Here is a 23,291-nt window from a genome sequence, read left to right as displayed (position 1 = left end):
GTAAAAACACCAGGCAGGCCCCACAAATAACCCAGAGATGCATTTTAAATAAAAGGGCACATTCTACTCATGAAAAAACACGCTGATTCCCGGACCGTCTGTGGGCCAGATTTAGAAGGCAATTGGGCCAGATCCAGCCCCCGGGCCTTAGTTTGCCTACCCATGGTGTAGGTGGATGCTGCAATCCTATGCAAGTTTCACTGGCATTACTTGATGGAGGTCCCGCTGCTTTCAATTAAGATTCCCTACAAGTGAATCAAGTTTTCGGGATTAATGTTAAACCCATGTTCATTCCCCAGCAGAGGCAGCAGGTTGTCTTTTCCAACAATCATCACTCCGCGGTAACGATCATAAAATCAAACTTTATTGAATTTTCACTTAATGAACATCAAGCCAACCTGCAAGACAAAAGCTGTGCAGTCTTGTATACATTGCAACATTACATTTGGCAGAGTCTTGCCTGACACTGTAATGGGCCAATCACAAAGGCAGCCCAGTGGCAAAAAAGGAGGAATGCCAAAAACATTCACTCTCTTATTTTTAACCTCTGCTTCTTAAAAACAACCCACAGACCAACATGGTTCGCAATCTGAACTAGAAGAAACATTAGCTAGATTTTGATTTTTATGTTCTGTTCTTCTATACAAGCTTCCAAGCTTGCTGAAGTTATTTCCCAGTAGTGTTGCAGACAAGATAAGCTTTCATTTCATTTACTACACCGAAAAACTGGGCAGAAATTGGTAGCTTAGATACTAGATTATTATAAGTGAGCCAACCACGTATCCATGTAAACACAGCCACACTGCTAGGCAAACATTGCTTTTCGGTGAAGGGTTTCATCTGGTCTGGGAAAACAACAGCAGAAAATCAAATTGTATCACTGATTATCAAGGCAGAGTTGAAAAATGAGGCTCAGCATCTTTCCACTCAAAACCAATAGGACATAATACGTTTAATTTTTGCTTGACTGGATCCATTAGTATTATTCTACTGCCTGTCTTGCCATAGCACCCCCCAATGGTATTCTAGGCTAGGAAACAAGACTTAACCTAAGAAGAAACAGATTACCTTTCATTTTTATCTCAACAATCAAAAACAGTGATCAACTTTTAGCCAGTGGTCAATATTTGTGCCAGGCAAAAGACTAAAAGTAGTGAGATTCCCAAAGATCATCATCTCAAACCCCATTGCAACATAATCAGAAGATTTCAGCAAAGATCAAAGAAGCTAGATCGTAATGAGAGCAGAAGGGCAGCTGGGCATCAACCAAGTCACTGTAGGAAGCATCCCAAACCACACAAAGTTTGGATAAGGGGAACTGGTTCTACTGCGCTTTATAGCTTGTGGGTTATTTAAACACATGGAAAAGTGTGTCAAGAGCCCATGAGCATTTGTAGGAAGAATACCTAAAGTAAAATACCCAACTCATTTGAGAAAGTAGTCCCCAAGGACACTTCTACAAAAAAAGAAGAAGTTAGTAGGCCTTATGAGAAAAAGGATACACACCCAAAATTCTCTCTATGGAGGGAGATGATGTCCTCAGATCCTACAATACATAGGCATGGATCATTAGGGGGAAATGTGGTCCCAGAGCTCCTGAACACCAAGGTTTTGCTAGGCTGGAGAAGAATAATCAGATCTCTATTCCAGCAATTCTTCCACCCTAGCAATTCTTCCATTACCTCAAGTTTATTATGTATTTTGTTTCAAAGTCACACCACGGCTTAACGCAGTGGTGTTCCCCTTGTCTGCCTCACACCCTACTTTGTTTTCAGCTCATTCATCACTCTTTCCTGGCTTTCTTGAACTTCCTTGGGGTTTTCTGGAAGAGGGCCAACGATCTACTACATTTTCATAAGCTCCACAGAGGGTCTCAGTATCTTGGGCCTCAGATTCCTGGACTATTCTGAAGAAGAGTCGTTTGGTGCAAAAGCCCAGCTAGCAGTAGGGATTCAGAGATGACACTGCTTGGAGTATTTGGAAAGGAATTATTTCCCAACAGTGTGTTATCCCTCGATCCTTTGACTACGGGAAGAAACCCATGGCTTGATTCTTAAACATGTGGGCCAACTTGCCGTGGCACTTTGCTATTATCTCAGGCTTTCTCCAGAGGTCGCAGCTCATGCCTAGCATCGATGCTTCTCAGTTTTCATTTCGCCTCTGCCAGAAGACCCCTGGCATGTGAGGCTTCTAAACTGGAGAGCTTCAAGGCAAGAGATTTGGTCAAAAGCATCTTTGCAAAGTGTGTGTGTTCTGGCCCCAGAAAGGCCAAACGTGTTGCCTACTAGCAACAGTACAAAACACACATTTTCTAAAGACCTTAGCAGTGCCTCCAGCTTGTTCCTCTTTAATAAAGAGTGTTGCAAACTTCTCTTCAATTGCTTATGGTGTGTAACTGTCGGAAAGACACGGCAGCAGGTATCAAATAAAGAAATCTAAGACATAGGAATGCTAAGGATGTTGACTAGAAAATCTTAGTTTTCCAGCTTCTTCAGGTGCTTCCCAGTTTGCTGACTGGCAGATCACACATTAAGTCTGAAACACCCACTAGGAGGGATCACTCAGACACATGATCCATGTTGGGCATGCTGGTTCTTCACACTAGTGATCTTTTAAGTCAAAACACTATCAAAGTCTGCCCTTGGAGAACTGAATGTCCAACAAGAGGAATCAAAATCTCCTCCAACAGTGAAGAGCAGAAAATTCCATCTACCAGACTAGCCTGAAAGATCTCACATTTCACCCACAGCCTCTTCCCAATACCTCAAAAATCAGAAAAAATGCCGCAGCTAAGATTTTCAAGGACCAGGATGAGAAGTGAAGTGCTTTATTCCAAGCGGTCAATGAGACAGAGGGTGTGAAGCATGGACTGCTGCTGGTGATGTCTTGTTGTTGTTCTAAAGGAAGCCGTTCCCCTTCAGCAAGGGTCTCTGACCAGGAAGTGCAACCAAAACACGAGCACTTCCTGTCCAACCTTCCTGTCCTGACATGCTGAATATGGTTCAAAGCCTCCAACAGCATCAGCTCCTTAAGTTCCCATGACTCCAAAGAAACGAATTGAGCTGAGAGGCTTATCTGCATCTTCATAGATGCTACAAGCAATTGAAGGGAGGTGGGTGGGTTCCTTTCATGATATCATGGGTAGTTAGTCTGAAGAGACTGTTTTCACATCCCTCCTCCATGCAGCGATAGGAAACTGATTGCCCCTGCTCTTCTTCAAGAGCAGAATTAGCAATATCGGATACAGGAATGCCCAACCACCTCCACAGTCCTGCGCTGTTCTTGTTTATCAAAACACAACTCCCAATGGACGTTACTGCCCTAAGCATCACAACGGACTATTTCAAAGAGAAATCTGTTTGAAGCCTGATCTGCCTGAGACAGTGAGATTGGGAATGTGCCAGTGCCCATATGGCAAGAACTGAATTCTTCCGGCAGGGACACAGCAGTGGGGATACACCTTAGATATCCTGTGCTCGGAAGTCCTGACAGCGTGTTAGGGATGGAGGCAGAAGCAATGCAAGGCAGGCGTCTGCTCAGACCTGCCCCAGACTTGCATGGAACGCGTGCCAGGAGTTCTGTGTGCCTGAGGAATACAGTCCACCGAAAGCGCAACAGGAAAACACCTCTGAAAGCTTCCTAAGGACACTCTCAGAGAGGCTTCTGCAAGGCAATATTCTTAGTGGATTGTGGCTTTGATTTAGTAGCTCTCAGATTCCCAGAAAGCAAGGTCAAGTTTCAAAAGGGTGAACTTTTACTTTGAAGCCAAGGATTCTGAGAGACAGATAGACAGACAGACAGACAGACACACACACACACAGAGAGAGAGAGAGAGAGAGAGAGAGAGAGAGAGAGAGAGAGACGAGTTAACATTTGGACAGGCCCTATGTGAGCAAAGCAAATGGTGGCGGTTCCGTTCTTCACTTCAGCTGGCACAGCGAGATAGTGGTCCCGCTGGAGAACACCCAGAACGCTGGATAGAGCGCTTCCGTGAACTGCGCCCGGAATTTGTAGAGCAGGATGAGTTTCTCGCCGACGCCGAAGAAAATGACGAAGCCGCCGTCGTAATTCAGCAAGACGCCAATCTTCTTCAGCTTGGTGTTGGGCAGGCATTTCTCGACGTCGTTGTGCCAGGCCGAGATCCTGGAGTTGAACCACTCGATGCACCAGGAGCTGCCGTTACGCCCCAGGCGGCTCTCCGCCCCCTGCCTTGCCATGCTCCCATAGCAGACGCCGACCCCGCAGAAGGTGTTGTGCTCCAGCTCCACTTCCCAGTAATGGATGCCCCGCTTGAAACACTGGAAGGCCACCACCTGGGAGCAGTAGGTGAAGCGCTGAGGGTGGTGGGGGTAATTCTGAGGAGTTTCCGACACGGATATCTTGGTGTTCCTCTCAGAGAGCAGCACTTTCTTGTGGGCGGTGTTGAAATCCAGAGTGAATTTTGTCGCAACTGCGGAGAAGGAAGTTCAGGGGAGAAGTGAGAAGAACGGCCACCTGATATTTTACAGAGCAAGAGGGGAAATTGAGGAAGGTTGGGGAAGAAGAGCACGATAGTCTTTGCTATTAAGAGAATTTCATTTATACAAAGATAGTGTGAGGAAAAAGAAACAAAGTGTGTGAGAACGGGGACGGGACCCATACATTAGTGGCCAAAATTGTGGAAACCTTTTGGGAAATTTCTGAGGTTTCATGGCTTATAACACCACTATTTTTGGAGAAATACCATAAAATTCTACATCAATGGAAATATACAGTGGTACCTCGGGTTAAGTACTTAATTCGTTCCGGAGGTCCGTTCTTAACCTGAAACTGTTCTTAACCTGAAGCACAACTTTAGCTAATGGGGCCTCCTGCTGCCGCCATGCTGCTGGAGCACAATTTCTGTTCTCATCCTGAAGCAAAGTTCTTAACCCGAGGTACTATTTCTGGGTTAGCGGAGTCTGTAACCTGAAGCATCTGTAACCTGAAGCGTATGTAACCCGAGGTACCACTGTAATTTAATGAAGAATGTAATGCAGCAAGGTTTGTTCAGTTATCTGAATTCTGTCAAACATTATAGCCAAATAACCAGAAAAAGGAATTTCCCATACCCATTGAGCCAATCACCCATCTCCTACTACCCTTCTGAGAAATACCCCACCCCACCCTCCCACTATATATAAGGGTCTGGTGACTTTAGAGTATCTGAAGAAGTGTGCATGCACACAAAAGCTTATACCCAGAACAAACTTAGATGGTCTCTAAGGTGCTACTGGACAATTTTTTTTTATTATTTATTTATTCAGAAAAAGGAAGCACAACTTGTTTAGGGTGAATGTAGCCAATGAGCATGAGTGTTTAGAGAGCCAATTAGGTGTTATGAGCCATCAAACCTCGGAAAGACACTTTCCCCAAAAGGTTTCCACAATTTTGGCCACTAGTGTATACTTAAAAAAAAAAAAAACACTGGACCTTTCCAGTCCAAAACAATGTGACAGAATGTTGAGAGCGTGATGGAATTCTGGGAACTAAATTTGCATACACAGAATCAGGTGACTTACATTCCAAAAGCTCTTCTCGGGATTTACTTAAAAAGCTTTCCAGAGTTATCGACGGAATCCCAGCTTGAGGCCTGCTAGAACTTCGTCCTCTCTGGGTGGGACTTTGTGCTGGGGAAGGGAGGGAAATGGAGTCGGGTGATGATTTATTTTTTTACAATACTCACATTTTAAACAACCGTCACCAAAACAGGGCAACTTAATTTCTGCAAGGTTTCATTCAACTCTACCACACAGGTTGCACAAACAGAATCTTACAGCCAAATTCATTCAAAAGTTAAGTCGCCTTGATTCTGAAGGGTCTTTTCGTCATACAACTGGGTTTAAGATTGCACGCTATTCCAGGAACAGCTGTTGAACTGGAAAGCAGGAAACTTTGATAATCTTAGGGAAGTTTTTAATGTTTGATGTTTTATCACTTTTTTATTATTATTAATATTCTGTTGGGAGCCACCGAGTGGCTGAGGAAACCCAGCCAAATGGGCGGGGTATAAATTTTTTATTTTTATTATTTTTATTATTTTTATTATTATTATTATTATTATTATTATTATTATTATTATTATTATTATTATTATTATCAAGAGCCAGGAGCCGCTGAACACCATGTAACCCAGGTGAGGAAAAGACCAAGGTCCTTTTTCAATCACTTAAAACACTTCCATTCCCTGGTCCTTGTGTTCAGTAACACTTCAGAGCTCCTTTAAAACATCCTTATTTTCCCTACACCTCCGAGTCTTCTAGGAGAAAGGTGGGCAGAAAGAAGATCAGAATTTACTGGAAGATCTCTCCCGAGTTTTGCAGTAGATCTGTTTCCTAACATTTAGACGCTCCTCAGGCTGAACCCTCTTGTCCAAGGCAAGACGAAACAGTTAACTTTCAGAAGAAGAAAGCCGAGTCTTCATCTGTTTTACAAAAATGCTTTTGCTTGGAAAGGCAGTACATAATGCAAGCAAATGGATCTTGGCTCCATTTCGTTCACTGCCCATGGTAGCATAGCCAGGATGCTTTCCTAGCAATCAATTTACGCAGACTCTCAAGTCTGCTTCACCTGACCGCTACGTGCCTCTAATACTCCCTCTGGTGGCTTGATCACATTTGAAATATGATTTGGTTCGCAGAAACTTTAGTAGGAGTTAACATGAGAAACATTTATTCATTTGCCAGGTTTCTAACCAACCACAAACAACTTACAGCAAAACAATGATATAATTTAAAATCAATACAGTCGTACCTTGGAAGTCGAACGGAATCCGTTCCGGAAGTCCGTTCAACTTCCAAAACATTCGGAAACCAAAGCGTGGCTTCTGATTGGCCACCCGAAGTTCCTGCAGCCAATCAGAAGCCTCGGAAGCCCCATCAGACGTTTGGGTTCCAAAAGAACGTTCGAAAACCGCAACAGTCACTTCCGGGATTGTGGCATTTGAGGGCCAAAACATTCTAGTACCAAGGCATTCAGAATCCAGGGTATGACTGTAGAGAGTTTAGAACGTAGAATTAGCTTACAACCCTCCGAACTGTAGAATTCCTTTCCCACAGAAGTGCAACCGTCATCCTCATTGTACAACTTTTTGTCAGATACTGAAGATGCACCGCTTTACCAGCTGAGATATATGCTTAGGACGTTGTTAGCTTAGAACCACATATACAGGATGTTGGCAGGGATACTTTATGGATAGAGCCATGAGTCAAGGTGCCCCACACATCTAGGTAAATGTGTGAAGAGCACTCTTGTGACACCAGGCTCAAAAGACAGGTCAGCTATTCCTCAACTTTTAAGCAAGGCAATGCAATTTTTGCAAGAGTGAACTTACATCGTTTAGCAGGTCGCCTTCTCTGCTCTGAAAAAAAAGGAAAAATGAAACAGTTGTGGTTACTAGGGAACATAATGAAACAATATATTTTTTAAAAAAGCAACCTCAGCGTATGCTAAGAATGGAGCACCTGTGCCTTGCAACTAGAGGTTTGCCATCTGGAAGAGTCACTGAAACTTATTTTCATTCAAGAGTTGAATTTCTCCAGCTGAAGTCCAGTCTACCTCCGACATCCCATTCTGCAGCAGGTTTAAGGCAGGCCCCAAACAAATCTAACCGTTTTCTTTTCCACTCTAAAATGTAAACTTCTTGTTCTTTTGGCAGCCCCCTCCATGTTTTTATTGAACCATGTTCCATTCTGCCATCTTCCTCAGTCTCTCCTGGTTATCTAAATTTATCTGCCTTTGATCATCCATTTTTCTACATTAAAAAAAGGAAAAACCTCTTCAAACTTCACACTCGTTATAAGCTACCATGTGTTACCTTGCGGGTGGTATTCTTCAAAAGAAATGCCAGTGAACTTGTGACTTGATTCTGGTGATTTGGCTAATAATAGGTTGGGGGGGGGGGACTGGGCAGTCGGCAGGGCAGGTGTTCCGCCAACAACACAGGAAGCACAACAAAAAGGAAAAGGGAGTGATGCAACATGACACCCATTGCTGATGCTCGCAAAGGACTCGTGCACAGGGAAGTTTTTAATGTCTAATGTTTTATTGTGTTTTAACATTCTGTCGGGAGCCGCCCAGAGTGGCTGGGACAACCCATAATAATAATAATAATAATAATAATAATAATAATAATAATAATAATAATAATTTATTATTTGTACCCTGCCCATCTGGCTGGGTTTCCCCAGCCACTCTGGGCGGGTTCCATAGAAACCAAAAAAACACTAAAATATCATACATTAAAAACTTCCCTGAACCCAGTCAAATGGCGGCATATAAATGAATAATAATAATAATACCGTGGTACCTCGGGTTAAGTATTTAATTCGTTCCGGAGGTCCGTTCTTAACCTGAAACTGTTCTTAACCTGAAGCACCGCTTTAGCTAATGGGGCCTCCTGCTGCCGCCACGCCGCCGGAGCATGATTTCTGTTCTTATCCTGAAGCAAAGTTCTTAACCCGAGGTACTATTTCTGAGTTAGCGGAGTCTGTAACCTGAAGCGTATGTAACCTGAAGCGTATGTAACCCGAGGTACCACTGCATTACATATAGTAATAAATTATTATTATTATTTTTAATGGACATCTGAAGGCAGCCCTGCTTAGGGAAGTTTTTTAATGTATTTTTAATCTCCTGTTGATAGCCTCCCAGAGTGGCTGGGGAAACCCAGCCAGACGGGCGAGGTATAAGTACAGTGGTACCTTGGGTTACATACGCTTCAGGTTACAGACTCCGGTAACCCAGAAATAGTACCTTGGGTTAAGAACTTTGCTTCAGGATGAGAACAGAAATTGTGCTCTGGCAGCGCGGCGGCAGCTGGAGGCCCCATTAGCTAAAGCGGTGCTTCAGGTAATGAACAGTTTCAGGTTAAGAACAGACCTCCGGAACGAATTAAGTACTTAACCCGAGGTACCGATGTAATAACTTATAAACTGTTGTTTTTATAGCCTTGTTTTTAATCAGAAAAGAAGCGGCAGAGCTTACAGCAGCAGACACATACTTCATTTTGGAAAGAATCTTCCTTCTTAAAAGCAAGCAGAGTTGGGGAAGAAATTGCATGCTATTCAACAGTATCATCGTGAAAAATGGGCGGGGAAAGGAGCCCGCCAATCAATCTTCAGTAACCTCACGCCTTATTTACTGCAGTAACCAGGTATGCTTTTTTTCTGAGCAAACATAATGGGTGGAGGCAGCGAATGTCAAACAAAGGGCAAATCCCAGGTCATCACCTGGGAAATAAGGCGTGCTGCACACAAGGAAACAACGGGGCCACAATCACCGTTGGACTTTGGCAACCGAAACGCCCTTTTACCATCAGGTATGCAGAACAGCACAAGAGATGCTGCCTGCGCCAAGGAGCTTACCGTATTTTTCGCACCATAGGACGCACAGGACAATAGGACGCACTTTGTTTTAGAGGGGGGAGAACAAGAAAAAAAAATCTCCCCCTCTCTGCCCAGCGCCCCTTCAGTGAAGCGGCAGGAGGCGCTGCATAGAGAGGGGGAGAACTTTCCCCCTCTTGTTTTCCCGCTCTAAAACAAGGTGCCGTTTAAGGTGCGTTCAGGCGGCTACCTTGAAAGCCTGGAGAGCGAGAGGGATCGGTGTGCACTGACCCCTCTCGCTCTCCAGACTTCAGGTTCCTTTCGACCTGCTCTTTGGGGCTGGCGGGGGGAAGCCCACCACCAGCCCCAAAGAGCAGGTCAGGGAGCAGCGGAAAGGCGCAGCGGAGAGGCTCCTGCCATAGCCGCGCGTCACCTCTCCAGCCGGGAGAGGGTCGCGGGGCTATGGCGTCTTCGCTCCATAGGACGCACACACATTTCCCCTTCATTTTTGAAGGGGAAAAAGTGCGTCCTATAGAGCGAAAAATACGGTATATTTATAACAGCACCGCCTAGAGGAAGCTAGGGAGAAGAGGGGGAGCAGTAACGTAAGAGGGTCTCTTGATGAAAAATTCCTTGAGGACTCGAGACATATTTAAAGAGTTCCCTACAGCGAGAAAAGGGAAGCGGGTGGCGCTGTGGGTTAAACCACAGAGCCTAGGGCTTGCCAATCAGAAGGTCGGCGGTTCGAATCCCCACCACGGGGTGAGCTCCAGTTGCTTGGTCCCAGCTCCTGCCAACATAGCAGTTCAAAATCACATCAAAGTGCAAGTAGATAAACAGGTACTGCTCCAGCGGGAAGGTAAACGGCGTTTCCGTGCGCTGCTCTGGTTCACCAGAAGCAGCTTAGTCATGCTGGCCACATGACCCGGAAGCTGTACGCTGGCTCCCTCGGCCTGGAAAGCGAGATGAGTGCCGCAACCCCAGAGTCAGCTACGACTAGACCTAATGGTCAGGGGTCCCTTTACCCTTTACCTTTACAGCGAGAAAAACAGATGCGAGTAGGATTTGAAATACAGTGTTACCTTGGTTTTCAAACAGAACACATTCAGGAGCCGTTCAGAAACCAAAGCGCGGCTTCCAATTGGCTGCAGGAGCGTCCTGCAGCCAATCAGAAGCCGCGCCAGAGGTTTGGCTTCCAAAAATCGTTCGAAAACCAGAACACTCACTTCTGGGTTTCGATCGTTCGAGAGCCGACCTGATCGGGAGCCAAGGCATTCGGCTTCGAAGGTACGACTGTATGAATTATTAAGGTAAGCGGATGTCTTGAATTCTATAGGTGAAATGTGCACCATTTAAAGGTAAAGAATATGAAAATTGTGGAAAGGGAAGATGGGAAATCAATGGGAAAAGAAGCATGTGGTTTATGTTAAAATTTGTAAAGTTTTTGGGTGAAAAATCAATAAGATTTTTTAAAAAATAACATGGAGAGTCTCAAGCACTGCTTGGGCAGAGAGGGAGTGGCGTATTCAAATCTAGGGACATTTCCAGAGTTAGACTTGCAACAAACAGGCTTTAAAGTGAAATGCTAGGGTTCTAGCAACAAGGTAAAATTTAAGATTAAACCAACAACAGATAAATTAATGGGCCATGAATTTGCTGAACCAATTTTTAAAAGGGATACAAGAACGGGGGACGTGAGGAAGTCAGGAAAATATGTGAATTTAAGATGTAAAATTAAGAAAGAGGGAATTTTTGTGTTTTTCCTATATGTGCTTTTTTCTTTTTATTATTAGTTTTTAATGTATGTATTTTTGCATTTTGTATCTTTGTGCTTAATGTTTGTATTGTTGTATTTTGTAGTATGTACTTTGTGTCTTTATATTCTTATTGTCTTTGTCTTTGTATTTTTTCTTTTATACTTTGCATTGTTAAAATCTAATAAAAAACTTTATAAAATAAATAAGTAAATAAATAAAGTGTGCAGGCCCTCTGCCGTTATCTTAGAATCCAAAATCTGCAGTGGCTGGGGCAACCCAGCCAGATGAGCGAAGTATTATTATTATTATTTCCAAAATGATTCGTTGTTATTGTTCCACCTTTCCCCCAAGGAGCTCAAGGGGGCATACACAAATCTCTCCCATTTAATCCTCCCAACAACCTTGCAAAGTAGGTGAGGCCAAGAACGTCTAGCCTGCCCAAGGTTATTCTATGAATTTCACATCAGAGTGAGGGTTTGAATTTGGCTCCTTCTAATCCAGTGTCCTCTGGGACGCGGGTGGCGCTGTGGGTTAAACCACAGAGCCTAGGACTTGCCGATCAGAAGGTCGGCGGTTCGAATCCCCGTGACGGGGTGAGCTCCGGTTGCTCGGTCCCTTCTCCTGCCAACCAAGCAGTTTGAAAGCACGTCAAAATGCAAGTAGATAAATAGGTACCACTCTGGCGGGAAGGTAAACGCCGTTTCCGTGTGCTGCTCTGGTTCGCCAGAAGTGGCTTAGTCATGCTGGCCACATGACCCGGAAGCTGTATGCCGGCTCCCTTGGCCAATAAAGCGAGATGAGCGCCCCAACCCCAGAGTCGGCCACGGCCAACAATTATAGCTGTCTGCCCAAAGACAATAAATATCCACCTTCTCAAAGATTAGCAACTTAGGCTGCGTATGTAAGAAAACTTGGGAGGAGCCCCTGGCTTCCTGTAACCTCTTATCTCAATAGCTCTGCTTGCTCACACAAGAGGAGAAAGAGAGCGAGAGGCTCTGGAAATTATCAATAGTAATTTGTGTCCTCAACACTCACTAGTGGCAGCAGCAGCAGCAGCAGCAGCAGCATCTTCTTCTGTCTTCTTCTCCTGTGAAGATGTTGATGGAGGGTCATCTCTCTTTGGTGCACCTTTGAAAAGAAAACACCAGTTAGAAGGGTGGTGATACTGGTCTTCTGCAGCAAGCAAGAATCTTGCTGCATATCTTAAAAGACAGCCAGGCAAAAGGAGGAATGGGCATGTGCATGACTGGAAGCGATGAGTCTGTCGTAGGACCTTCCACCCACTTAGCAACCAAGGCTGGAGTTAAGACGTGTCTTTGCTACTGCAAAAAGAATTTAGCAAGCAGCAGGGGGGGTCACATGCATTTTCACTTACTAGATGCAGCAATTTCCCCCCCTGGCTGCACAAAAGGCTTCGGTTTCCACTGTGCGGCTCCTGAAAGTAAAGTATATGCGTGCATGTATGGACATGCACAGTTTCTCACGATGTGCTTTGCCCTGGTTTCCCCCTGGGAACAACACCACAGGTGTACACATCTGGTGGTATGGTTTGGATCTGTAGCCTAAAGTTATTTGGCAAACAGTTCCAAATTTGTTCCTAGGCGATGTGCCGACATAATTATTCCTGGTGGACGGATAGCTCAGTTGGTTAGAATAAGCTAGCCAGAATCGCCACTGCAACGGGGACACTATTTGTAAACCCATTTTACAGAGAGAGGTGTGAGGCCAGCAGACTGGACCAAGGGATTCAAATAGCATTCGAAATTTGCCAGGCGCATTTTGTACCTGGCTATCAGACACATGTAACCAAGGGAAGATGCCTGGGTGCCAGGATAGCGCCTGACGTCTCCCCCACCTGCAGGTACATGCCTGGGGATCCATGGATCTTGACCGTTTTCACACACTAGCAACACATCCTGTAGAATTCTATCTGTTGTATTTTACCTGCACAATCATTATGAATTTCAGGAACCAAAAAGTTGTACTGCAAAATACGACTTTTGAGCTGGCTGCCCCAAAATGGCAACTAGGCATTCTGTTTTGGCGACTGAAGCCCTGGTTTAAGGAGCTTTTGGCACCTAACTTACCCTATTTTTCGCTCTATAGGACGCACTTTTTCACTCCAAAAATTAAGGAGAAATGTGTGTGCATCCTATAGAGCGAATGCAGCCTTTGAGCTGCTCCCTGATCTGGTCTTTGAGGCTGGCGGTGGAGGAAAGCAGCGCTTCCCCCCACTGCCAGCCTCACAAGGTCGGGGGACAGCGGCAAGGCTCCGTGCAGCCTTTGCGCTGCTCCCCGACCTGGTCTTTAGGGCTGGCGGTGTGGAAAGCAGCGCTTCCCCCCGCCAGCTCCAAAGAGCAGGTCGAAAGGAACCTGAAGCCTCCGGAGCCCAGTGGGAACTCCTGCCACATTCCAGAGGCTTCGGGTTGCCTTCACTGAAGCCTGGAGAGCGAGAGGGGTCAGTGCGCACCGACCCCTCTCGCTCTCCAGGCTTCCAAGGTAGCCGCCTGAGGCTTTGGGTGAATGCACCTTGAACGCACCTTGTTTTAGAGGGGGAGAACAAGAAAAATTTTTTTTTCCCCTGTTCTCCCCCTCCTATGGTCCGGTGCGTCCTATAGAGCGAAAAATACAGTATATATATCTGTGTTTCTAACCTAGGTCTCCTCACTCCAAGTCAGTTACTATGCAGAATTTACAAATCAATCGGGCTCCCACCTTCACCCATATTCACATTAATACCTAATGGGTAATTAAGAAAAGCATGGTTTTCTGTTGTTATAAGCAGTAGTTCGAGAGACCCTGGACCTGTGATTCTCATATATCAAAACCATTTAGTCTTTAAAACTTTAATACAGTGTGCACTGAGATACAATAAGCAAAAGACACATGCTAGTAAACAAAACAGGCCAAGTACAGTGGTACCTCAGTTTAAGTACTTAATTCATTCCGGAGGTCCGTTCTTAACCTGAAACTGTTCTTAACCTGAAGCACCACTTTAGCTAATGGGTCCTCCTGCTGCCGCCGCGCTGCCAGAGCACGATTTCTGTTCTCACCCTGAAGCAAAGTTCTTAACCTGAGGTACTATTTCTGGGATAGCGGAGTCTGTAACCTGAAGCGTATGTAACCCGAGGTACCACTGTACCTTCTTTTTTCTTCTCCTGGGGTTGAGCCAAGAACTGTTTCACGTTTTCTTTGAGGCCAAAGGCTTTTTGATAAACGGTGTGTATCAAGTTTTGATCCAGTTCTAGTTTAGGTATGAAGACATCTTTGATGGGTAACTGCCGGAGTTTTGCTGCCTTCTGAAATAAAAGTGGATGATCTTGTGAGGATTTCTGCTCTTACACACTGTCACTCGTCCTTCCTGTCTGGACACGGGTGGCGCTGTGGTCTAAACCACTGAGCCTCTTGGGGTTACCGATCAGAAGGTCAGTGGTTCAAATCCCCACGACAGGGTGAGCTGCCATTGCTCTGTCCCAGATCCTGCCAACCTAGCAGTTCTAAAGCACACCAGCGCAAGTAGATAAATAGGTACCACTGTGGCAGGAAGGCAAACGGCATTTCCGTGCGCTCTGGCTTCTGTCACGGTGTCCCATTGGACCAGAAGCAGTTTATTCATGCTGGCCACATGACCCGGAAAGCTGTCTGTGGACAAACGCTGACTCCCTCAGCCTGAAAGCGAGATGAGTGCCGCAACCCCATAGTCGCCTTTGACTGGACTTAACCGTCCAGGGCTCCTTTACCTTTTTACCTTTGTCTAGAAGGGAGTTATCATCTCATACTGCCCTCTGGAGCAGCAGTCGTAGGAAGCTGCTGTCATGCAGTGTTTGCGCAGATGAAAAATATAGTGGCACCCAAGCCTAGGCTGCCCTAGGAAATCAGTTCAGGACCGAACAGAGTTCAGGGCAGTGCCGGATTTATGCATAAGCTAAACAAGCTATAGCTTAGGGCCCCACTCTATCGGGGCCCCCCAAAAAAATTAAAGGGAAAAAAACTGGACATACATTTCCAAAATATAAGATAAATAACAAATAATATAAAACCTATATACAGCAACAGTGTTGTGTATTGACCTATAAGGTCCATAAATTGCCATATAGCATATATTCAACACAAAAAACAGTTGACAAAGGACAGCTGGACATATAAAGGGCCCCATTACCTTCAGTAGCTTGTGGCCTCATCAAACCTAAATCTGGCTCTGGTTCAGGGAAACAGAGGTTTACCTTTAAGAATGTGATGTCGTCATCCTCTGTCAAGGTCACTTCAATTTGGTCTCTCGCTCCCTGGATTTCGGTTTTCTTCTTACCCAGCACTTTATAGACATATTCGTATTTATCTTGGACTCTTTTCTCCTCCGCTAGGACTTTCTTCACAGCTTCTTTTTCTTCCTCTTCAATTAAAGCAATAATTTCCAGGAATTCTGCCTTCAGCAGGTCCAACTTCCGATTAGCTGTATCCTGAAGAGACAAAAAAAAAAAAAAAAAGCATTTGGAAATAAGAGTTGAGAAAGTGATAATGGGTAATTAGGCCAAATGAGAACTCTACATGATCAGTACTGAATAAGCTTAATGTTGTCAGATTTTTATATGGCAAAAAGGTGGGGGATCACGAAGAAGAAAGCTGGAGCCTCAGGTGAATGTTGAACACAGCTTTCTGAAATGTTTTAGTTCTATAAATCATCTAATATGTCAACACAAATAGAAGTTATTAATACTGCAGTAGTTGTATAAGGGATTATTATTTTGACCAGAATGTAATTGAAATTAGTAAGATTTTGGAACGCAGAAATAAAGAAAATAATCAAACCATCAATTCTAGCATGCGGGAGGCCACGTAAATTATGTAATTTGGTATTTGAACAACTGGTATTAGTAACTGTATTATGATTTGGTCTTGTTATAATGAGGCTATTATTGGATTGAAACTGAAAATTAATAAAAATTATTATTTAAAAAATGAAATGTTTTATTCACTAAGACCTTAGCATGCGTTTTAAAATAGGCATTTTTATTTTTTTTAAAAAAAACAAATTTAATAAACTGCATATTCTCTGTCTACTCCCCACTCAAGAGGACATGTACCTATTTGCTTGGAAAAGAGTTACCTGTACAAATAGGGAGAGACTTCTAAGGTACAGGAAAAAATTGGAAATGAGAAAGAAAACTTTAAAAAAACAAACCCAAAAGGGATTGACAAATAACCGTGAGCTTCCAGGATGTATGAAATGTTGTGGTGTCAGTTAAGAAGGGAAATGGTAGATGAAATCGGAGGTGGAGGGTGGGGCTGTGGGGAACGGAGAGAAGGAATGGGTCTACTCAAGTCGCCAGCATAGTTACAGGAAGTACTAAGGCAGGCATAGGCAAACTCAGCCCTCCAGATGTTTTGGGACTACAACTCCCATCATCCCTGACCACTGGTCCTGTTAGATAGGGATGATGGGAGTTGTAGTCCCAAAACATCTGGAAGGCCAAGTTTGCCTATGCCTCTACTAAGGGATGGGCAGAGATGTATGCTGCAAGATTAAATGAAAGACTGCCCCTTGCTGCACTACATAGGGGTGTTTCAGGAGGAAATGAAAGCAGGACCCCTTTGCTACCCTCCAGAGGTAGCATACAACCTGCTCTAAAGGTAAAGGGACCCCTGATCGTTAGGTCCAGTCGTGGACGACTCTGGGGTTGCGGCGCTCATCTCACTTTATTGGCCAAGGGAACCAACGTACGGCTTCTGGGTCATGTGGCCAGCATGAGTAAGCCGCTTCTGGCGAACCAGAGCAGTGCATGGAAACACCGTTTACCTTCCCGCTGGAGTGGTACCTATTTATCTACTTGCACTTTGGCGTGCTTTCAAACTGCTAGGTGGGCAGGAGCTGGGACCAAACAACAGGAGCTCACCCCGTCATGGAGATTCGAACCACCGACCTTCTGATCAGCAAGTCCTAGGCTCAGTGGTTTAGACCACAGCGCCACCAGCATCCCTTACAACCTGCTCTACAGGTATAATAAAATGGTCAGGTTCTAAATACCAAAAGGCAGCTTCCAAACCTGAGCCCTATTTGGAGACACAACAACCTTTTGTTGCATGTTGTGCCTTAAAAAGAAACACTCTGTAAATAAGATTTAATGGGTGTAACACTGGATTACTGAATGATTTAGTTCATGTTGTAAAATATGCAGGGATGTACGGAATGCAAATTGAACCATGGAAAGAGAAGAAGGGAAGTCATTCATTTAAGGTTGTTTAAATGAATATTCTGAAATGTAATTTAGAAAATTTAATAATAATTATAATACACACGCGCGCACACACAGAGCGCTTTTTTCTGGGGGGGACGCAGGGATACGCATACCCCTAAACATTTTGTGGATCTAAGTTTGGCCTCACTGAGGGGCAGTCTTTCAATACGAGTAGGAAAATGAATCTGCTTCATCACGTTTGTGAGCTGTTTCCAGGGATAATAGAAAATATCTATTGCCACCAGCAGTGTAAGACTGTGGTACGGCAGGCTGATGTTAACCAGCTGGCCACCAGCTGACAGAAGCTCACATCCGCCATCTTGGTCTTCCCTTTCAACTCAAGGAGGGTCGCTTGTGGTGCACAAATCTCCCGCCCCTCTCATCAAAAGCAAGCTGTGAAAACACGAATCATTTCTTACACTGGTTTGCTTCTGTTGCACTCGCACTTGGTCCAAGGACTGCAACGCCTTCTCGTTCAGAGCATAGAGTTCCGTTAGTCTCTGCTTCAGTTGGGACTGTAAGAGAATAAAAGAGGCTCCGCTTTAAGAGTACAGATCAGCTATCGACATCCACAGACACGTCGTTCCTGCTCTAGAGCAAAAAAGAGGAACCCGCTTCCCTCCGGATATTAACACACTGCAACTCCTATACTTCCTGACCATTCCTGACTAAGGTTGGGCAATACCTGTTTTTTAAAGTTGTGGTATATCAACAGCTAAATGTTGGAATATACGAGTACAGTGGTCGTATGGAATCTGTTCCGGAAGTCCGTTCAACTTCCCAAACGTTTGGAAACCAAAGCACGGCTTCCGATTGGCTACAGGAAGCTCCTGCAGCCAATCGGAAGCCCCGTCGGACGTTCGGGTTCCAAAGAACGTTTGCAAACTGGAACAGTCACTTCCGGGTTTGCGGCGTTCAGAAGCCAAAATGTCCGAATGCCAAGGCGTTTGACAACCAAGGTACAACTGTATATTGCAATGTCTGAAATAACGGGGGGGGGGGGCTATGTAGAGGCATTGGCTGGCTTCACAGTTTTCCTCACATTGTGATTTTTGAATAGCAGACTTCCCTCCTCCACCAGCCCAGTTGTCTCTCCTCTTCACCCAGCATAGAAACTATAACTTCACAAGGCTAGGCTCCGGGGAGGGTGCCGTGATAAAAATGCAACAGCCGCATGCCCTTTGAGCCCAGTCCCTGGGCATAGCCAGGGGGCAGGAGGGCCAGCTGTCCCCACCAATAAAGCAAATAAATAGAAATACTTGACTAAAGGTAGAAATTGTAGAAAGATTTTGAGCACTTGGGGTCAAAAGAAATGAAATGTTGTTGAGACAGTTCATTCTGAATCTGCTGGACAGAGCCAGACAGTGGATGACCAGCGGGTGTCCTGCCCTCCAACATAAATCCTAGCTATGTCCATGGATCGAAGGGTACACAGCGTGCTTCTCTCACTGCCCTCCTTGAGCAGCTTTGCAAGGCTTCGCAAAGCAGCTCAGGGCTGGTGCTGTTCTCGTTTGGTTGAGAGCTGGCTTGGCACATGGTGGGCTCCTTTCGCCCACTGCGTCCCCTTCCCGGACGCCATGAACACATGCTCTGCTGCCAAGCCATAGTGCTCTGCCCCTCCTCAACCAGCCTGCTCACTTGCCTCTGTGCCTACCAGGCGACTGCCTAACTGCAAGGCCGCATGAGTTACATTTGCGACACAAACCAGCCTTTCCCTGGCCACACGCCTTCCAAATTTAGATGACAATCTCCATGTCGCCCCTCTGACCATTCGCTGTGCTGGCCAGGGCTGACAGGATTTGGGAATCCAATACAGTCGTACCTTGGATCTCAAACGCCTTGGCTCCCGAACGATCAAAACCCGGAAGTGACTGTTCCGGTTTTCGAGCGTTCTTTTGGAAGCCGAACGTCCGACAGGGCTTCCGATTGGCTGCAGGAGTTCCCTGCAGCCAATCAGACGCCGCGCTTTGGTTTCCGAATGTTTTGAAGTCGAACGGACTTCCGGAACGGATTCCATTTGATTTCCAAGGTGCGGCTGTACACCTGGACGGCGCCAGAAGCCGGCCAAGGCCCCGTCTCACCTCCTTCTCGTCCTTGGCCTCTTGCAAGGGGACGGTGGCGCACGCCTTGTGCGTGACCAAGCAAAAACAGCAGATGCAGCTGTTGTGCTCCTTGCAGTAGAACTCCAGGAGCTTCTGGTGGGTTTGGCACTTCCGGCGCTGGAGGTCCTTCACCGGCGGCACCAGCTGGTGGCCCTTGAAGGCGGGGCTCTCCAGGTGCGGCCGCAGGTGCTCCGGGCAGAAGGAAGCCATGCAGGTGAGGCAGGTTTTGTCAGCCACCTTCTCCAGGCAACTGTCACAGGCCACCGAAGAGCGGCTGCTGGTGGTGGTGGTGGTGGTTTTGGTGGTGGCATCTCCAAGGCCTTTCTTCTTCTCGGCGGGCTCGCCTTGGGCGCTCTGGAACTGCTCCACCACCCTGCAGAGGACCGTGTTTTTCTTCAGCTCGGGGCGACTGTCGAAGGAGCTCCTGCACTGAGGACAGCAGAAGTTCCGCAGCAAGCCCGACCAGGTCATCTCCAGGCAAGGCAGGCAGAAGTTGTGGCCGCACGGGGTGGTCACGGGGCTCTCGAAGACGCACAGGCAGATGGAGCAGGTCAGCTCCTCTTCCAAGCCCACCAGGGAAGGGGCCGAGGGCGCGCGCAGCAGCTGAGCCATGGCTGGGGCGCGCGAGAGGAACGGAGACAGAAGCGGACCCCGCCGTCCAACCCGCCCGTAGCAGCAACTGGCAGCGTTTGCAAAGTGGAAAGCGAAACTTAAAGAGACCTAGCGCCTTGCCCTCTTTCCAGGAAATCACGTGGCCCCCCCGCCCGGAGAGCCGCAGGGCGGGGGCGCGCCTGGACGGGGCGGGGCGCCGGCGCGTGCTCGCGTCTCGCTCTTCTCCCCTTCGCCGCTTAAGGAAAAGCACGGGAGACGTCTTTGCATTTCGCCCTATGCTCGTCCCCGGGCAATTCCTGCGCGGCGGCGGGGCGGGGGGGGAGGGGTGCGGGGTTGGGAATGAGGTGTCACCGCTTGCTCGCGAGTAAGCCCAGCCGATCTCAGACGAAAGGGAGCTCCTTTGCATGCAGGATTTTTTTGCTGGGGGGGGGAGGGACAGGCTTTATATTAGAGGGGGCAGAACCTCAGCTAGTCAGGGGCGTCGCCAGGGAGGGGCAGCTACCCTCCCCCCAAATCAATAAAAATACATAGCTCCTTGAGGTTCTGCCCCCCCAAGGCTTGCCCCCCCTAAGAAAAATCTTGGGGAGGGCAGGCTTTATGTTAGAGGGGGCACAACCTCAGCTAGTCGGGCATAGCCAAGGGGAGGCAGGGAGGGGCAGCTGCTCCCCCCCCCAAAAAAAAATCCTGGCTATGTCCACACAGTTAGTTGAGGGTTTTTATTGATTGGTGGGCAGCTGCCTCTCTGCCACGCCCCCTTGGCAATGCCCATGTTTGGATGCTTGCTTGCTTTAGGAGTGAACTGCAGTCCATGCACACCGTTTCTGTGCAAAGGTTTGCTCGGAAGTGTAACGGGGCCAGGGGGGTTGCCAACTTGAATAAAATATTGTGGGGGGGGGCAAGTAAACCCCGCCACGCATAATCGATAACATGACAGGGCGCACACATGCACACCCACACTATTTGAATTGCAATGGGGGGGGCACAGACCCCTTAAATATTTTAGGGGGTGGGCGAAGGGACCTCTGCACCGTAGGAGTTGGCTCCTATAAACAAGACTTTATTCCCAGGGAAGGGTCCGTCAGGATGGCGATCAAGTGCTTCATGTCCCGAAAACATCCATGCTGGACAAATGGAGGTTGCTGAAGGGGTGTGTACATTTCTTGTTGCTTGGTTGTCGTCCTAACGGGATGACACGCATGTGTGAACAGAGCCTGACCACTGGATAGCGTTTACAGTGGCACCTTGGTTTACAGACGCTTCAGGTTACAGACTCCGCTAACCCAGAAATAGTACCTCGGGTTAAGAACTTTGCTTCAGGATGAGAACAGAAATCGTGCAGCACCAGCGTGGCAGCAGCAGGAGGCCCCATTAGCTAAAGTGGTGCTTCAGGTTAAGAACAGTTTCAGGTTAAGAATGGACCTCCGGAACGAATTAAGTTTTTAACCCAAGGTACCACTGTATATAAAAGGGACGCGGGTGGCGCTGTGGGTTAAACCACAGAGCCTAGGACTTGCCAATAAGAAGGTTGGCGGTTCAAATCCCCACGACAGGGTGAGCTCCCGTTGCTCGGTCCCTGCTCCTGCCAACCTAGCAGTTCGAAAGCACGTCAAACTTCAAGTAGATAAATAGGTACCACTCTGGCGGGAAGGTAAATGGCGTTTCCGTGCACTGCTCTGGTTCACCAGAAGCGGCTTAGTCATGCTGGCCACAAGACCCGGAAGCTGTACGCCGGCCCCCTCGGCCAGTAAAGCAAGATGAGTGCCGCAACCCCAGAGTCGGTCACGACTGGACTTAATGGTCAGGGGTCCCTTTACCTTTACCTTACCACTGTATATGTTGTTTGGTCGTTTAGTCATGTCCGACTCTTCGTGACCCCATGGACCAGAGCACGCCAGGCACTCCTGTCTTCCACTGCCCCCCACAGTTTGGTCCAACTCATGCTGGTAGCTTTGAGAACACTGTCCAACCATTCCGTCCTCTGTCGCCCCCTTCTCCTTGTGCCCTCCATCTTTCCCAACATCAGGGTCTTTTCCAGGGAGTCTTCTCTTCTCATGAGGCGGCCAAAGTATTGGAGCCTCAGCTTCAGGATCTGTCCTTCCAGTGAGCACTCAGGGCTGATTTCCTTCAGAATGGAGAGGTTTGATCTTCTTGCAGTCCATGGGACTCTCAAGAGTCTCCTCCTGCACCATAATTCAAAAGCATTGATTCTTTGGCAATCAGCCTTCTTTACGGTCTAGCTTTCACTTCCATACATCACTACTGGGAAAACCATAGCTTTAACTATACGGACCTTTGTTGGCAAGGTGATCTCTCTACTTTTTAAGATGCTGTCTAGGTTTGTCATTGCTTTTCTCCCAAGAAGCAGGCGTCTTATGAATAAGACACCTGCCGAAATGCACAGGTGACATTCATGCCTAAAATAAATGCTGATATCCATGAGTTTCCCCGCTCCTTTGCAACCTATGCATATGCAGAGAAAACAATGTATGAGCATAGCTGTCAATTTCCCCCCTTTTTAAGGGAAATTCCCTTATTCCAAATAGGATTCCTTGCAAGAAAAGGGAAAAGTTGACAGCTATGTGTAAGAGACGTTAGTTTAATTGGGAGTGGTGGAGAGAAGCACACGTCCCACAAGTTTAGACGCATTTTTAAAATTATGATCTCTCCTAGTGTTTGAACAACAGTGAACCCTAGCCCAAAGGTAGGGTTGCCACACTTTCATGACTCAGCACATGGCAGCAGGTTTCGTGATGCTGCGCCAGCTTGTACTGTTTGCTGGCAAGTTCAGCTTGTGCTCTTGATAATTTCAGCTGGAGGTGATCCATGACATTGCAAACAGTAAACAGTAATATCACTTACATAATTTTTGCAGTATGCTAAATGCATAACCAAAGTGAGTCAAGTGCTCGGTATCCAGTCACACTCACAATGCCCCCCCACCTGTGTAAGGTACACCTATGTGAAAGGCACATTTCTGAATTTTGTTTGGTGAGGCAGTTTGCTGCATGTAAAAGGTAAAAAGGTAAAGGACCCCTGGACGGTGAAGTCCAGTCAAAGGCAACTATGGGGTTGCAACGTTCATCTCGCTTTCAGGCTGAGGGAGCCGGCGTTTGTCCACAGACAGTTTTCCGGGTCATGTGTCAGCATGACTAAACCGCTTCTGGCGCAATAGAAGCCAGAGCCCATGGAAACGCCGTTTACCTTCCCGCCACAGTGGTACCTATTTATCTACTCGTACTGGCATGC

General features: G+C 46.6%; 1 protein-coding gene across 4 annotated transcripts; it reads right to left on the bottom strand.

The window, feature by feature from the left end:
* Positions 1–342: 342 nt before the first annotated feature.
* Positions 343–20,177, bottom strand: TRIM25 (tripartite motif containing 25). 4 transcript variants are annotated; one of them, XM_081181363.1, is made up of 9 exons: positions 19,413–20,177; positions 17,751–17,846; positions 15,322–15,555; positions 14,241–14,397; positions 12,474–12,533; positions 12,134–12,226; positions 7,352–7,378; positions 5,541–5,648; positions 343–4,450 (listed from the first exon to the last, which is right to left on the bottom strand). In XM_081181363.1, exons 1-9 carry the CDS (start codon positions 20,043–20,045, stop codon positions 3,921–3,923), a joined length of 1,938 nt encoding a protein of 645 aa, XP_081037489.1. In that variant the 5' UTR covers positions 20,046–20,177; the 3' UTR covers positions 343–3,920. The 4 variants fall into 4 exon arrangements, with proteins under 4 accessions (XP_081037489.1, XP_081037490.1, XP_081037491.1 ...); XM_081181364.1 differs by having other exon boundaries at positions 7,352–7,371; positions 12,130–12,226; positions 19,413–20,176; XM_081181365.1 differs by lacking the exon at positions 12,474–12,533.
* Between the last annotated feature and the right edge of the window lie 3,114 nt (positions 20,178–23,291).

The sequence above is a fragment of the Podarcis bocagei genome (genome assembly GCF_964188305.1).
Source record: "Podarcis bocagei genome assembly, chromosome: 2".
NCBI classification, from domain to species: domain Eukaryota; kingdom Metazoa; phylum Chordata; class Lepidosauria; order Squamata; family Lacertidae; genus Podarcis; species Podarcis bocagei.
This window is presented reverse-complemented; position numbering and strand designations above follow the sequence as displayed.